The sequence below is a fragment of the Coregonus lavaretus genome (genome assembly GCF_964263955.1).
Source record: "Coregonus lavaretus genome assembly, chromosome: 6".
NCBI lineage: Eukaryota > Metazoa > Chordata > Actinopteri > Salmoniformes > Salmonidae > Coregonus > Coregonus lavaretus.
In genome coordinates, this window is record NC_139993.1 from 25,755,125 (window position 1) to 25,773,296 (window position 18,172).

At 42.9% G+C, this 18,172-nt stretch overlaps 1 protein-coding gene across 7 annotated transcripts in view; it reads left to right on the forward strand.

The window, feature by feature from the left end:
• opa1 (OPA1 mitochondrial dynamin like GTPase) overlaps positions 1–18,172 on the forward strand; it is a 65,559-nt gene that overhangs the window by 16,525 nt on the left and 30,862 nt on the right. For all 7 annotated transcript variants that reach the window (XM_084164440.1, XM_084164435.1, XM_084164439.1 and 4 more), the window contains 12 exons: positions 33–163; positions 480–552; positions 737–809; positions 981–1,096; positions 8,045–8,109; positions 9,832–9,908; positions 11,706–11,871; positions 13,721–13,873; positions 14,046–14,154; positions 16,212–16,432; positions 16,754–16,870; positions 17,958–18,051. In XM_084164440.1, the coding sequence (XP_084020566.1) occupies positions 33–163; positions 480–552; positions 737–809; positions 981–1,096; positions 8,045–8,109; positions 9,832–9,908; positions 11,706–11,871; positions 13,721–13,873; positions 14,046–14,154; positions 16,212–16,432; positions 16,754–16,870; positions 17,958–18,051 (1,395 nt within the window). The remainder of the gene's footprint in view (positions 1–32; positions 164–479; positions 553–736; positions 810–980; positions 1,097–8,044; positions 8,110–9,831; positions 9,909–11,705; positions 11,872–13,720; positions 13,874–14,045; positions 14,155–16,211; positions 16,433–16,753; positions 16,871–17,957; positions 18,052–18,172) is intronic.

Here is an 18,172-nt window from a genome sequence, read left to right on the forward strand (position 1 = left end):
CCTAACCCTCCATCTCTCTTTCTCGTCCTCAGATGGGTCAGTGGATGCAGAGCGCAGCATCGTCACAGACCTGGTCAGTCAGATGGACCCGCAGGGGAAGAGGACCATCTTTGTCCTGACCAAAGTAGACCTGGCAGAGAAGAACCTGGCCAGCCCTAACCGGGTGAGATTTGCGCACACACACACGTTCAAAACGTTTGATTTGAAACTTTTGCAACGTGAAGCAGAAATGACAGTTGGACAAGTCCAGGTAGTCCCGAAACAGAGGGTCAATGAGCATGGACGAAATGCATTTGACAAGTTCAAATGGTCTGAAAACAATTATAATCCTCTTTAGCCAAAAGGGGGCGCCCTTTCATTAGTTTTAAAAGCTGGATGTACACTAAAATAGTCACGAGGTACAGACTGGAAGAAATCCAATGACACATGATTGCAATTTGCCCTCTCATCTTGGATTTTATGTATTTCTCTCCCTACAGATTCAACAGATTGTTGAAGGAAAACTGTTCCCTATGAAGGCCTTGGGCTACTTTGCTGTGGTGACGGGGAAAGGTAAGCTGCATTACAATTAGGGTTGCAAAATTCCAGTAACATGCCACCAGGATTTCAGCGAATTTTGGGAAAGTTACTGGGATTTTGCCACCCTCATTACAATAATGTAAAGTAGTTGAATCTGTCCAGAGTTAGTCAGGTCTTTAATCACTGACATGTGAATCTATTGTCCCCTCTTCCCTAGGCAGTGCCGGTGAAAGCATTGACTCCATCAAAGACTACGAAGAGGACTTCTTCCAGAACTCTAGACTTCTTAGGTGGGTGTCCTGACTCCCTATCATTGCACATTCGGTTTAGAAAATGAATTTCCAGTAAATTCATTAATTTGGTGAAAGGCCATGGTTTTCAATGATCATTTTTTAAATCCAGCTGAAATGGAACTGACCTGTAACACGTTATCCTTACCTGTGTCCCCCTCTCCTTCAAAGAGATGGCATGCTGAAAGCCCATCAGGTGACCACTAAGAACCTCAGTCTGGCCGTGTCCGACTGCTTCTGGAAGATGGTCAGGGAGTCAGTGGAGCAGCAGGCCGACGCCTTCAAAGGTAACCAGGCGGGTTAGGAGCCCAAAATACACCTCAATATGAGGCTGGGTCACCAAAGGCTTAAATGGCCTTCTTCCTTTACTTCCTGATAGGCCATCTAGGCATCTACCTCCTAGCCTACATGTGTCAAACTCATTCCACGGAGGGCCGAATGTCTGCTGTTTTTCACTCCTCCCTTGTACTTGATTGATTAATTAACCCTTATAGGGTCACTTTTCCCCTTAATCATATCACAATCAACTTTTACCAGTTGAATGTACACAGAAATATAATACTTTTTTTTTTATTACAATCTTTCAGAAATATTTTATTGACATATGCAAAGGAGGCAACATCTCATTATGTTTTTCTGGACATTGGATGAAGTCAGCATAAATATTTCAGTTCCATTTTGTTAAGACACTCCAGGACCGGACTTGTCCAGAGCAGGTTGTGGATGAATATTTTTTAATCTGTAAAATACGTATCTAGATTTAAAAAATTTGATTAAACAGTAATCGTGTTTTAATATGATTTCTGAATGACTACCTCCTCTCTGTACCCCACACATACAATTATCTGTATGGTCCCTCAGTTGAGCAGTGAATTTCTAATTCTGATTCAACCACAAAAACCAGGAAGGTTTTCCAATGCCTCGCAAATAAGGGCACCTATTGGTAGATGAAAAAAAAAACAAAAAAACATTGAATATCCCTTTGAGCATGGTGAAGTTATTAATTACACTTCGGATGGTGTATCAATACACCCAGTCACTACAAAGATACAGGCGTCCTTCCTAAATCAGTTGCCAGAGAGGAAGGAAACCACTCAGGGATTTCACCATGAGGCCAATTGTGACTTAAAAACAGTTAGAGTTTAATGGCTGTGATAGGAGAAAACTGAGGATGGATCAACAACATTGTAGTTACTCCACAATACTGACCTAAATGACAGAGTGAAAAGAAGGAAGCCTGTACAGAATAAAAATATTCCAAAACATGCATCCTGTTTTCAATAAAGCACTAAAGAAAAACTGCAAAAATATGTCAAAGAAATGTACTATATGTCCTGAATACAAAGTGTTATGTTTGGGGTAAATCCAACACAACACATCACTGAGTACCACTCTCCATATTTTCAAGCATGGTGGTGGCTGCAGCATGTTATGGGTATGCTTGTCATCGGCAAGGACTAAGGAGTTTTTTAGGATAAAAAGAAACGGACTAGAGCTAAGCACAGGCAAAATCCTAGAGGAAAACCTGGTTTCCAACAGACACTGGGAGACATTCACCTGTCAGCAGGACGATAACCTAAAGTACACACTGGAGTTGTCTTACCAAGACGACATTGAATGTTCCTGAGTGGCCTAGTTACAGTTTTGACTTAAATCAGCTTGATAATCTATGGCAAGATTTGAAAATTGCTGTCTAGCAATGATCAACAACCAACTTGACAGAGCTTGACATTTAAAAAAAAGAATAATGTGCAAAAATTATACAATCCAGGTGTGCAAAGCTTTTAATGACTAACTGTATGTCCAAAGTGGTTAAAATGAATTGCAATGTTGATGACGGTAGTATGATAAACTAAATAAAATATACATTTTCATGATGTTTTGTTTACATTTTGTTAACTTTTTGAAAACACTAATTAATGGACCAAAATACAAAAAAATCTCAATTGATAGGTAGTTGCAAAAATGTCATTTCAGCCTGTGGTGCCTGGCCTTAAGGTCATCGATTAGTTAGGAACTCCCCTCACCTGGTTGTGTAGGTCTTAATTGGACACCAAAAAGATACAGCAGACACTCTGCCCTCCATGGAATGAGTTAGATACTCCTGTCCTAGACTCTTACAGCCATGGCTGACCACCACCACCCACCTTTGTTAGCGAGCGATGCACACTTTTCCTCTCTACTCGCTCCCCCCTCCTGCTCTCGACCACCCTGCCACACTTCTCCCCTCGACTGGCACTGCTTCCCAGCTGCAATTATCCCAGACAGCCGGTGGTCCTCACTAACAGTAGCAGCAGGGACTAGATTTATTGCCCTGTGGCTGTGGTGTGGCTCTCCTTCCCATTGTGTGGCGTATTGATCTGCTGCACGTCAAAAACCATCCTCACAGGCCCAGAGTCTGGCGCCACTCTGGCCCAATATCCCACCCACTGGCAATTAGCGTCATCTTCATTGTGTAGGAGAGGGACAATGGGGAGTGTGTATGTCGGGGAGTGTGTGTGTGTCAGGGTTTCCTACAGGAATATTTGCCGCTGGACAACGTGACCGGGAAGATTTTAATTTACAGGACATTTGATAAATTTACCGGACATCCATATGCATTTAGATCCGAAAGTATACTGAACAAAAATATAAAATGCAACAGGTAATGTGTTTGTCCCATTTTTCATGAGCTGAAATAAAAGATCCCAGAAATTGTCCATACTCACAAAAAGCTTATTTCTCTAAAATTTTGTGCACAAATTTGCTTACATTCTTGTTTGCCAATATAATCCATCCACCTGACAGGTGTGGCATATCAAGAAGCTGATTAAACCGCTTGATCATTACACAGGTGCACCTTGCACTGGGGACAATTAAAAGCCCCTAAAATGTGCAGTTTTGTCACACAACACAATGTCACAGATGTCTCAAGTTTTGAGGGAGCATGCAATTGGCATGCTGACTGCAGGAATCTCTACCAGATATGTTGTCAGATAATTTGTTTGTTTCTCTACCATAAATCTCCTCCAATGTCGTTTTAGAGAATTTTGTAGTATGTCCAACCGGCCTTATAACTGCAGACCACGTGTAACCACGCCAGCCCAGGACCTCCACATCTGGCTTCTTCACCTGTGGGATCATCTGAGGGGGTGCTAAGGCGTATTTCTGTCTGTAGTAAAGCCCTTTTGTGGGAAAAAACTCATTCTGATTGGCTGGGCCTGGCTCCCCAGTGGGTGGGCTGGGCTCCACCCATGGTTGTGCCCTTGCCCAGTCATGTGAAATCCCCATAGATTAGGGCCTAATTTAATTTATTTAAATTGACTGACTTCCTTATATGAACTGTAACTCAGTAAAATCTTTGAAATTGTTTCATGTTGGGTTTATTTTTGTTCAGTGTAAATACGGAGCACACAATTTAGAAAGACATACAAACTTAATTTAGCCAACGGAAATATCTCTACTGAATGAAACAAAACACGTGTTGCATATTTAAAGAACTGGTTTAGATTAATAAGTATGCCTACAATAATAATGATATGCAATAATAATAATGATGATAAAACTAATGATTATAAATAAATAAAAGTTCCAAAATTGCATCATAACTGAATAGCACACAGTAGCCTGCATTTGGCCACGCCACGTTCTTCTCATATTGGTCTACTACAATATTAAAACTTGTCCACATGGAGGACATTCCACTTGTAGGCTTTTCACTTTAGGCATAGTCTTTTTTCTTTAACTTTAGTTTTAATGCAATGAAAAACACCTCCATCTTCGCAATCAACAGTAGCCTAGGCCAAACTTCTCGTTTTCTGTTGTACCTGATAATTAATTGCATCCACCTGGTGTCCCAGATCTAAATCAGTCCTTGATTAGAGAGGAGATTTGTCCTCTGTCCTTTGTCTTCTGTAGCTCAGTTGGTAGAGAATGGCGCTTGCAACACCAGGATAGTGGGTTCAATTCCCGGGACCACCATACGCAAAAAACTGATTCACGTTTGACAGTAAGTCGCTTTGGATAAAAGCATCTGCTATATGCATGTTGTAGGGCTGCCCCATTTAGTCAACTGGGCGATTGTTTGGTCGATAGGCTGTTGGTCGACCAAGATTTTTATTTTGTCAAGCAGTGGCAAATATATTGTAAAGAATTATGGCACACGAGACACCTGTCTGATTCACGCCTGTCTGAGTGGATTACGTAATCTATTGCGGAGGCCGCGGGTCTGGCACACCAGTAGTACATTTACCGTTAATTACCATAATTTCTAACCTACAATGTTTGTTTGGTTACGGTAATTTCTGTTAATGCATTCAATATATTATTATTATTATTATTATTACAGTCTTACCGTTGTCATTGTAGGAGTGGACACATTGTTTACAGAGCGCACAACCTAGGCTACACTTGTGAGAAAAAAGTTTTGGTTTATTTCATTCCATTTACGAGTTGGCAATTTATTCATTGTCTTTTGTTTGGAGCGCTCCTGGCAATCTTTGGTAAGGACACGCACCTGATTACACATAGAGGTTGTCCTAGGCTACCTGGCCTCCACACAAATGTAGGCTTATAAATGTGCCCATTTGGGGATCTGATACTATTTCTGATTGTCTTAACTCACCATCACTTTGTAGCTTCTCAAAGTAATTTTGTCTTCGCCTCAAACAGCAAGTAAACAAAGTCTGTTTTTACATCCATTGAGAATGACAATAGTTCCTCAACGTAGCCTATTTGAAAGATCTTTGCATCTCTCCCTTTCGATAACCACTCAGCATGAAAGGGGAATAACATGCTCTGATCCGGTGGAAACGTCATAAAAAAGGTGTACCTGATTATCCCTTGCGCAAATAGCCTACAGATGTGTCTGTTTGTCCGGAGCTCACTGGCTCAGGAAACTCTTGAGGGCCCAGAATATGTTATTCAATGTTGCAAGTTTGCTAGAACTAGCTTAGGTCTGACCAAGTTAATAGTTTATACAATGTTTAAAGTTCCTTGCAGACAGGCCATGCATACAGTGAGGGGAAAAAAGTATTTGATCCCCTGCTGATTTTGTACGTTTGCCCACTGACAAAGAAATGATCAGTCTATAATTTTAATGGTAGGTTTATTTGAACAGTGAGAGACAGAATAACAACAAAAAAATCCAGAAAAACACATGTCAAAAATGTTATGAATTGATTTGCATTTTAATGAGGGAATTAAGTATTTCACCCCTCTGCAAAACCCTTGTTGGCAATCACAGAGGTCAGACGTTTCTTGTAGTTGGCCACAAGGTTTGCACACATCTCAGGAGGGATTTTGTCCCACTCCTCTTTGCAGATCTTCTCCAAGTCATTAAGGTTTCGAGGCTGACGTTTGGCAACTCGAACCTTCAGCTCCCTCCACAGATTTTCTATGGGATTAAGGTCTGGAGACTGGCTAGGCCACTCCAGCACCTTAATGTGCTCCTTCTTGAGCCACTCCTTTGTTGCCTTGGCCGTGTGTTTTGGGTCATTGTCATGCTGGAATACCCATCCACGACCCATTTTCAATGCCCTGGTTGAGGGAAGGTGGTTCTCACCCAAGATTTGACGGTACATGGCCCCGTCCATCGTCCCTTTGATGCGGTGAAGTTGTCCTGTCCACCCCCAAAGCATAATGTTTCCACCTCCATGTTTGACGGTGGGAATGGTGTTCTTGGGGTCATAGGCAGCATTCCTCCTCCTCCAAACACGGCGAGTTGAGTTGATGCCAAAGAGTTCTTCTCTGAATCATTCAGATGTTCATTGGCAAACTTCAGACGGGCCTGTATATGTGCTTTCTTGAGCAGGGGGAGCTTGCGGGCGCTGCAGGATTTTAGTCCTTCACGGTGTAGTGTGTTACCAATTGTTTTCTTGGTGTTTATGGTCCCAGCTGCCTTGAGATCATTGACAAGATCCTCCCGTGTAGTTTTTGGCTGATTCCTCAGCGTTCTCATGATCATTGCAACTCCACAAGGTGAGATCTTGCATGGAGCCCTAGGCCGAGGGAGATTGACAGTTCATTTGTGTTTCTTCCATTTGCAAATAATCGCACCAACTGTTGTCACCTTCTCACCAAGCTGCTTGGCGATGGTCTTGTAGCCCATTCCAGCCTTGTGTAGGTCTACAATCTTGTCCCTTGACATCCTTGGAGAGCTCTTTGGTCTTGGCCATGGTGGAGCGTTTGGAATCTGATTGATTGATTGCTTCTGTGGACAGGTGTCTTTTATACAGGTTACACGCTGAGATTAGGAGCACTCCCTTTAAGAGTGTGCTCCTAATCTCAGCTCGTTACCTGTATAAAAGACACCTCGGAGCCAGAAATCTTTCTGATTGAGAGGGGGTTAAATACTTATTTCCCTCATTAAAATGCAAATCAATTTATAACATTTTTCACATGCGTTTTTCTGGATTTTTTTGTTATTCTGTCTCTCACTGTTCAAATAAACCTACCATTAAAATTATAGACTGATCATTTCTTTGTCAGTGGGCAAACTTACAAAATCAGCAGGGGATCAAATACTGTTTTCCCTCACTGTAGGCTACGTGATTTATAGGATATTTATTTTTATCAGGATATTTTCTACCTACGGGCTGCAATGTTTTTATTTGTTGGCTTTATGTAGGCTATTTTTACATATTGGCAATAAAAGTTACTTTTAGATTTGTATCATTTTCATTTAGATATAAATTTGATTAACCACATGATATTTATTTTCAGATTTGATGAATTTATTATGAATTAAATGAAACTGTTCCACGAAAATGTGCATAGGAAAATCATCAGTAGATTAATCATCAGCACGCAGAACAGTAGAAATGGTACGATAACTTGGCACGCGAAATGGAAAGCGTTGCCGACCGCTGGTATAGCCTATTACTGGCAACGGCAGAATCTGTGAAGGCCAGCAGCAGCGGGAGGAGGGGGTCGGGAACAGTTTTTTGGGGGGTTAGGCTATATTGATCTCTGACTCCCTCTATAGTAATTTGTGTGTCTTCATTTTTAATCGCAGTGCTTAAAGTATCAGACAAGCTCAGTATCCTACATATAGTTGATTTTATTCAAACATGGAGTGTGTCTATATATGGAAAAAATACCTGTTTTAAAATTTAAATCAATCGATTGGTCGAAAGAACAGACGACTCTCCGTTGACGAATATCTTTTTTTGTCAGGGACAGCCCTAGCATGGTATTATTATTATTATTTGAATTGCCTGTACTATGACAGAGCTGTCTGTCCTCTCCTCCCTCAGCGTCCCGCTTCAACCTGGAGACAGAGTGGAAGAACAACTACCCCCGTCTGAGAGAGCTGGACAGGGTAAGGACCATCGAGATCCATATACAGTACCAGTCAAAAGTTTGGACACACCTACTCATTCAAGGGTTTTTCTTTATTTTTACTATTTTCTACATTGTAGAACTATGAAATAACACATATGGAATCATGTAATAACCAAAAAAGTGTTAAACAAATCTAGGCATTCTCTCAACCAGCTTCACCTGGAATGCTTTTCCAACAGTCTTGAAGGAGTTCCCACATGAGCACTTGTTGGCTGCTTTTCCTTCACTTTATGGTCCGACTCATCCCAAACCATCTCAATTGGGTTTAGGTCGGGGGATTGTGGAGGCCAGGTCATCTGATGCGGCACTCCATCACTCTCCTTCTTGGTAAAATAGCCCTTACACAGCCTGGAGGTGTGTTGGGTCATTGTCCGGTTCAAAAACAAATGATAGTCCCACTAAGCCCAAACCAGATGGGATGGCGTATCACTGCAGAATGCTGTGGTAGCCGTGCTGGTTAAGTGTGCCTTGAATTCTAAATAAATCACAGACAGTGTAACCAGCAAAGCACCCCCACACCATAACACCACCTCCTCCATGCTTTACGGTGGGAAATACACATGCGGAGATCATCCGTTCACCCACACCGCGTCTCACAAAGCCACGGCGGTTGGAACCAAATATCTCCAATTTGGACTCTGACCAAAGGACACATTTCCACCGGTCTAATGTCCATTGCTCGTGTTTCTTGGCCCAAGCAAGTCTCTTCTTCATATTGGTGTCCTTTGGTTGTGGTTTCTTTGCAGCAATTCGATCATTAATTCGAGGCCTGATTCACACAGTCTCCTCTGAACAGTTGATGTTGAGATGTGTCTGTTACTTGAACTCTGTGAAGCATTTATTTGGGCTGCAATTTCTGAGGCTGGTAATGCTAATGAACTTATCCTCTGCAGCAGAGGTAACTCTGGGTCTTCCTTTCCTGTGGCGGTCCTCATGAGTCAGTTTCATCATAGCGCTTGATGGTTTTTGCGACTCACCTTCATGTCTTAAAGTAATGATGGACTGTAATTTCTCTTTGCTTATTTGAGCTGTTCTTGCCATTAACATGGACTTGGGTCTTTTACCAAATAGGGCTATCTTATGTATACCCCCCCTAACTTGTCACAACACAACTGATTGGCTGAAAAGCATTAAGAAGGAAATACATTCCACAAATTATATTTTAAGAAGGCACACCTGTTAATTGAAATGCATTCCAGGTGACTACCTCATGAAGCTTGTTGAGAGAATGCCAAGAGTGTGCAAAGCTGTCATCAAGGCAAAGGGTGGCTATTTGAAGAATCTCAAAAATAAAATATATTTTGATTTGTTTAACACTTTTCTGGTTACTACATGATTCCATATGTGTTATTTCATAGTTTTGATGTCTTCACTATTATTCTACAATGTAGAAAATAGTAAAAATAAAGAAAAACCCTTGAATGAGTAGGAGTGTCCAAACTTTCGACTGGTAGTGTATATCTATATCTATATATATCTTGTGTTCCATTATAATTCTATAGGCCTATATATTGTTTTACTTAATTATAGTTAACTCTAGTCTAGTTAGGACTCTGTCTGCTTCTGTCCACAATAATATCCTTCACCAGTCCAGTGTTCATGTCTGTCTATTGGGCTTTTTCTGAAATTTTGAGAGAATGGTCAACAGTGCCAGATTCCACCCGCTAATCATTAGTTTTCTGTTCATCTTATCCTCCAGAATGAACTCTTCGAAAAAGCCAAGAACGAAATCTTGGATGAAGTTATTAGCTTGAGTCAAGTGACACCGAAACACTGGTTAGTGTTTGCACTCATGTTTCCCGTGATGAACATGTTCCCCTTCAAATTATGTTGTATCACCTGCAGCTTTATGTACATGATTAGTGACTATTATTTAGTTTTTTAAAGATGTTATGATTTTATTATGGCCAACATCAACTTATGCTTCATATTCAAAGATCATTAAATTAATTCAGAAATTCCCCGGCAGTTAGCCGGCTTTGCTGTAGAAGCTCTGAATGGTGCAGGTGGCTAGCGTGTGTGCCTGTCTGTGTGCATACGTGTATTGGTCTCAGCCCCCCCCCCCCCAGAGGTTAGCAGTAGGCTAAATGAGATGGATGTCCAGTGGTTGGTGAGAGGCTGAGAGCCCCTCCGAGCCCCATCTGTAGCACTGGATCAATGGCCTGATGAATGGGCTACGGTGTGACTGGGGGTGGTGGGGGAGCCAAGATGGCCCTGTTAACCAGCAACGCAATCGAAGCATCTGAGAAGTGTGTTGTATTGATATGAGTGGTGCTGGGAGCAAAAACAAAGGGTTGTGGATGAAATATGAGTGTGTGTTTTGTGATAAATGAGTTTTCACCAGCAGCCCAGGGGGATTGAGTAGGGGTTTGTCCCATTGTCGTACAGCCCTGGTCAGATAAAGAGCCTAGCTTTAGTTAACAAGCTGCTGGGCTTTCATGGGGATTTGTCCCAAAAGTAGTGCATTATATCAGGAATAGGGTGTCATTTTGGGATTCACCCACATAGTGTTGTCTCCAAAGCGATGTCCAACCACAAATACCTAGGTGTCGGGTTAGACCGTAAACTCTCCTTCCAGACTCACATTAAGCAACTCCAATCCAAAGTTAAATCTAGAATCGGCTTCCTGTTTCGCAACAAAGCTTCCTTCACTCATGCTGCTAAACATGCCCTCGTAAAACTGACTATCCTACCGATCCTTGACTTTGGTGATGTCATTTACAAAATAGCTTCCAACACTCAACTCAGCAAATTGGATGTAGTCTATCACAGTGCCATCCGTTTTGTCACCAAAGCCCCATATACTACCCACCATTGTGACCTGTACGCTCTTGTTGGCTGGCCCTCACTACATATTCGTCGCTAAACCCACTGGCTCCAGGTCATCTATAAATCACTTCTAGGGAAATCCCCGCCTTATCTTAGCTCATTGGTCACCATAGCAACACCCACCCGTAGTATGCACTCCAGCATGTATATCTCACTGGTCATCCCCAAAGCCAACACCTCCTTTGGCCGCCATTCCTTCCAGTTCTCTGCCACAAATGACTGGAACTAACTACAAAAATCTCTGAAGCTGGAGACACTTATCTCCCTCATTAACTGTAAGCATCAGTTGTCAGAGCAGCTTATCGATCACTGTACCTGTACACAGCCCATCTGTAATTAGCCCACCCAACTACCTCATCCCCATATTGTTATTTACATTATTTATTTTTCTCATTTGCACCCCAGTATCTCTATCTGCACATCTATCACTCCAGTGTTAATACTAAATTGTAATTATTTTGCACTATGGCCTATTTATTGCCTTACCTCCATATCTTACTACATTTGCACATAATGTATATACATTTTCTATTTTCTATTGTGTTATTGACTGTACGTTTTTGTTTATTCCATATGTAACTCTGTGTTGTTGTTGTTTTTATCGCACTGCTTTACTTTATCTTGGCCAGGTCGCAGTTGTAAATGAGAACTTGTTCTCAACTGGCTTACCTGGTTAAATAAAGGTGTAAAAAAAAAAAAATCTCACTTGGTTGTATTTCCCCTATCTGCCCTTTGCCCCTGCAGGGAGGCCATCCTACAGAAGAAGCTGTGGGAGCGGGTGTCCACACACGTCATCGAGAACATCTACCTGCCGGCAGCCCAGACCATGAACTCTGGCACCTTCAACACCACCGTGGACATCAAGCTCAAACAGTGGACAGACAAGCAGCTGCCTCACAAAGCATTAGAGGTGGAGTTACACTATTACTGCTGCCTCAATCTCTTTAAATCTCTTCATGGCTAACTGTGGAGCTACAGTGCTTTCGGAAAGTATTCACACCCCTTCCCTTTTTCCACCCTCATCAATCTACACCCCATAATGACAAAGTAAAAACAGGTTTTTAGAATGTTTTGCAAATGTATTAAAAAAAATATTTTAAAAAATACCTTATTTACATAAGTATTCAGCCCCTTTGCCATGAGACTCGAAATTGAGCTCAGGTGCGTCCTGTTTCAATTGATCATCCTTGAGATGTTTCTACAACTTGATTGGAGTCCACCTGTGTTAAATTCAATTGATTGGACATGATTTGGAAAGGCACACACCTGTCTATATAAGGTCCCACAGTTGACAGTGTATTTCAGAGCAATAACCAAGCCATGAGGTCGAAGGAATTGGCCATAGAGCTCCGAGACAGGATTGAGTCGAGACAGATCTGGGGAAGGGTAGCAACACATTTCTGCAGCATTGACGGTCCCCAAGAACACAGTGGCCTCCATCATTCTTAAATGGAAGAAGTTTGGAACCACCAAGACTCTTCCTAGAGCTGGCCGCCTGGCCAAACTGAACAATCGGGGGAGAAGGGCCTTGGTCAGGGAGGTGACCAAGAACCCAATGGTCACTCTGACAGAGCTCTAGAGTTCCTCTGTGGAGATGGGAGAACCTTCCATAAGGACAACCATCTCTGCAGCACTCTACCAATCAGGTCTTTATGGTAGAGTGGCTAGACGGAAGCCACTCCTAAGTAAAAGGCACATGACAGCCCAATTGGAGTTTGCCAAATGGCACCTAAAGGACTCTCAGACCATGAGAAACAAGAATCTCTGGTTTGATGAAACCAAGATTGAACTCTTTGGCCTGAATGCCAAGCGTCACGTCTGGAGGAAACCTGGCACCATCCCTACGGTGAAGCATGGTGGTGGCAGCATCATGCTGTGGAGATGTTTTTTAGTGGCAGGGACAGGGAGACTAGTTAGGATCGAGGGAAAGATGAACAGAGCAAGTACAGAGAGATCCTGGTTGAAAACCTGCTCCAGAGCGCTCATGACCTCAGACTTGGGCGAAGGTTCACCTTCCAACAGGACAATGACCCTAAGCACACAACCAAGACAACATAGGAGTGGCTTTGGGACAAGTCTCTGAATATCCTTGAGTGGCCCAGCCAGAGCCCAGACTTGAACCCGATCAAACAACTCTTGAGAGACCAGAAAATAGCTGTGCAGCGATGCTCCCCATCCAACCTGACAGAGCTTGAGAGGATCTTCAGAGAAGAATGGGAGAAACTCTCCAAATACAGCTGTGCCAAGCTTGTAGCGTCATACCCAAGAAGACTCGAGTCTGTAATCGCTGCCAAAGGTGCTTCAACAAAGTACTGAGTAAAGGGTCTGAATACGTATGTAAATGTGATATATTTGCAAAAATGAAGAAAAACCTGTTTTTACTTTGTCATTATGTGGTATTTTGTGTAGATTCATGAGGGGGGAAAAACTGTTTAAACCATTTTGGAATAAGGCTGTAACATAACAAAATGTGGGAAAAGTCAAGTGGTCTGAATTCTTTCCGAATGCACTGTAAATGTCTTAAGGAAATGTTCATGTCAGGACTCTGTTTTGATTATTTCAATAATTATTATTGGAGATGAATGGTTTTACTGTTGTAGTCAATTATGTCCTTTTGTTCCACATTTGCGTTTTCCTCGCAATCACTAATTGGTATGACAGTAATGGTATGCAGATATTGTAGCGTTGTCACAGTAGTCTGTAGCCGGCCATTGTGCTGTGTTGACACAAGGCCCCATCTTCTTCTCTGTTCCTCACAGGTTGCCTGGGAGACGCTGCAGGAGGAGTTTGCCCGCTTCATGGCCGAGTATAAAGGGAAGGACCAGGACGACATCTTTGACAAGCTCAAGGAGGCAGTGAAGGACGAGAGCATCAAGAGGCACAAGTGGAACGAGAGGGCCATGGACAGCCTGGTAATTAAACATGGGCACACACACAGTAAAAAGACACTGACATTGCGATACTCTTTACTCTTTCTCATATTCAACCACATATACAGCAGGCAAACATTGTTATACATTCAGGTTTCCTGTCTCCCCTTGCCTTGTGCGTAATGTCATTTCTCCTGTCTGTGTGTGTTGTCAGAGGGTGATCCAGCACAATGCTCTGGAGGACCGCTCCATCACAGACAAGCCCCAGTGGGATGCAGCCATCCAGTTCATGGAGGAGACCCTGCAGGCGCGCCTCAAAGACAGTACGTTACACACCCACCTTCAACATGGCTTACCCCCTTTAGTATCAACCACTTTCTTGAACTTTCACTTACTGAGTTGCTGATGTACAGTTGAAGTCGGAAGTTTACATACACCTTAGCCAAATACATTTAAACTCAGTTTTTCACAATTCCTGACATTTAATCCCAGTAAAAATTCCCTGTTTTAGGTCTGTTAGGATCACCACTTTATTTTAAGAATGTTAAATGTCAGAATAATAGTAGAGAGAATGATTTATTTCAGCTTTTATTTATTTCATCACATTCCCAGAGGTTCAGAAGTTTACATACACTCAATTAGTATTTGGTAGCATTGCCTTTAAATTGTTTAACTTGGGTCAAACGTTTCGGGTAGCCTTCCACAAACTTCCCACAATAAGTTGGGTGAATTTTGGCCCATTGGTCCTGATCGAGCTGGTGTAACTGAGTCAGGTTTGTAGGCCTCCTTGCTCGCACACGCTTTTTCAGTTCTGCCCACAAATGTTCTATAGGACTGAGGTCAGGGCTTTGTCATGGCAACTCCAATACCATGACATTGTTGTCCTTAAGCTGTTTTGCCACAACTTTGGAAGTATGCTTGGGGTCATTGTCCATTTGGAAGACCCATTTGCGACCAAGCTTTAACTTCCTGACTGATGTCTTGAGACGTTGCTTCAATATATCCACATAATTTTCCTTCCTCATGATGCCATCTATTTTGTGAGGGGCACCAGTCCCTCCTGCAGCAAAGCACCCCCACAGCATGATGCTGCCACCCCCGTGCTTCACGGTTGGGATGGTGTTCTTCGGCTTGCAAGCCACCCCCTTTTTCCTCCAAACATAACGATGGTCATTATGGCCAAACAGTTCTATTTTTGTTTAATCAGACCAGAGGACATGTCTCCTAAAAGTAAGATCTTTGTCCCCATGTGCAGTTGCAAACTGTAGTCTGGCTTTTTATGGCGGTTTTGGAGCAGTGACTTCTTCCTTGCTGAGCGGCCTTTCAGGTTATGTCGATATAGGACTCGTTTTTCTGTGGATATAGATACTTTTGTGCCTGTTTCTTCCAGCATCTTCACAAGGTCCTTTGCTGTTGTTCTGGGATTGGTTTGCACTTTCCGCACCAAAGTACGTTCATCTCTAGGAGACAGAACGCGTCTCCTTCCTGAGCGGTATGATGGCTGCGTGGTCCCATGATGTTTATACTTGCGTACTATTGTTTGTACAGATGAACGTGGTAGCTTCAGGCGTTTGGAAATTGCTCCCAAGGATGAACCAGACTTGTGGAGGTCTTCAATTTTCTTTCTGAGGTCTTGGCTGATTTGTTTTTATTTTCCCATGATGTCAAGCAAAGAGGCACTGAGTTTGAAGGTAGGACTTGAAATACATCCACAGGTATACCTCCAATTGACTCAAATGATTAGCCTATCAGAAGCTTCTAAAGCCAGAAACATCATTTTCTGGAATTTTCCAAGCCGTTTAAAGGCACAGTCAACTTTTTGTGATACAGTGAATTATAAGTGAAATAATCTGTCTGTAAACAAAGTCGATGTCCTATCCGACTTGACAAAACTATAGTTTGTTAACAAGACATTTGTGGAGTGGTTGAAAAACACGTTTTAATGACTCCAACCTAAGTGTATGTAAACTTCCGACTTCAACTGTATATTTGTCTCCTTCTCTCTGCACCTGTCTATCTCTGTTAGGGTTGTCACGATACCAGTGTTGCTATACTACGATACCAGATTTTCCATGGCAAAAAAGAAAACCGGAATTAGTTTGAACTCTATGGTCCTATAAAAACCTACTTTACGTAAAATTGTGTGTGCTATAGCTTGCAAATTAGACATGTGATTCTAGGTCACAACATAATGCTGTTTGTTTCTAACATTAGGACTGTTTTCCTCAAGAAATGAAATCCGCTTCATGTTTTGTTTTCTTGCCACGATACTTCCCAGGATCGCGATACAGGTATCGTGACAACCCTAATCCCCCCCCCCCCCCCCTTGCACCTGTCTATCTCTATTACTACAATCTTACTACCTCTGTGTGTCTCCTAGCTGAATCAGTGATAAATGACATGGTGGGTCCTGACTGGAAGCAGCGCTGGATGAGCTGGAAGAACCGCTCGCCCGAGCAGCACACCCGCAACGAAACCAAAAACGAGCTGGAGCGCCTGCTGAAGCTCCACGAGGACCACACAGCCTACCTGGCAAACGACGAGGTCACCACTGTCCGCAAGAATCTGGAGGGCCGAGGGGTGGAGGTGGACCCTGCCCTGGTGAGGGAGACCAACTCTGGTCACATTTTCTGGTCACAAGTCTTAGGAACTCCAATGGAGTAAACATGTAATAACTTTGCAATAAGTATGTATGCATTTATTGAAGAACTGGGCAGGTGGAAGTATCTCTCCAGTAGGTACCCACCATATTGTGTTTTCAGATCATTATCTCGATAGAGGAGATGAGTACTCAAAGACACAAGTATTTAGATGCACGCACGCAGGCGCACATACAAACGCACACACACTACCCCAGACACCATGAAGCAGAGCCTGCCCCTCTCTCATTCTGTCCCTCCTCTACTACTTCCTGTGTTCCAGATCAAGGACACGTGGCACCAACTGTATAGACGTCACTTCCTGCAGAAGGCCCTGCAGCACTGTAACCTGTGTAGACGAGGCTTCTACTACTACCAGAGACACTTTGTTGACTCAGAGGTAAGTGACCTAGGCTCCGATGTAAGCTGCCAGTGATAGCTGTTCTCAACTAAGGTTTTAGTGACACATTATGATTTGAGTTCAACAAGGCTTCCGTTTTGGCGAACATGTTACCACAATTTCAGTTGAATGATTTAAATGAACATTCCAAAATGTTATGGTGAAGCCACAAATAGCTAATTTTTGTAAGGATTATTCATTCTCACTAGATGAAATAGAAAGCCTAAATCGCCACATGATTATTTGTAGTGGCAGTTAATCATTTACATTTTAGTCATTTAGCAGAAGCTCTTATCCAGAGCGACTTACAGTTAGTGAGTGCATACATTATTTATATTTTTTCATACTGGCCCCCCCGTGGGAATCTAACCCACAACCCTGGCGTTGCAAACGCCATGCTCTACCAACTGAGCTACATCCCTGCCGGCCATTCCCTCCCCTACCCTGGGCCAATTGTGCGCCGCCCCATGGGTCTCCCGGTCGCGGCCGGCTACGACAGAGCCTGGATTCGAACCAGGATATCTAGTGGCACAGCTAGCACTGCAATGCAGTGCCTTAGACCACAGCGCCACTCGGGAATACCTGCAACATACACTTAAGTTTGCCTACCTTCTCAGATGTTATGCCTCGATCAGACCGACAGCCCCATTTGCGTTTCGGTACACCAGAAGTGTATTTCCAGTGGAAGCTGCGTTTGCCTTGCAGCGTTGCAGAGGCAGTCGCAATGCGTTCTGTGTGGTGCATATGTTGGATATATCCAACATATGCATCAAATTTACGTTTGGCTGCAGAATTTATTACGCAGCATTGATGCATTGACGCTGTGGTTAACACAAAATAAATGGAATGTGTTATTTCCCTTGTTGAACACACCTTTGGACTGTAGTACGTTGTCCATCCATCTACACTACCCTTTCCCCTGCCTGCAGTAAAAACCATGGAAAAATACTTTACATTTTTTAAATACAATTCACCTGTCATTTTTTGGATTTCATCTACACTACCCCCCCAATTATCTCTGACTAATACTGCATGTAAGTTTGACCCTATCTCAGTTTAAAAGTATCTTGTTTATCTTTCTTTGTAGCTGGAGTGCAATGACGTAGTGCTGTTCTGGAGGATCCAGAGGATGCTGCTTATCACAGCCAACACACTCAGACAGCAGCTAACCAACACAGAGGGTATGCTGGGACTAGGGTATAGGGCTGGGACTGGGGTATAGGGCTGGGACTGAGACTGGGGAATAGGGCTGGGTTACAGGGCTGGGACTGGGGTATGGGACTGGGGTATGGGGCTGGGACT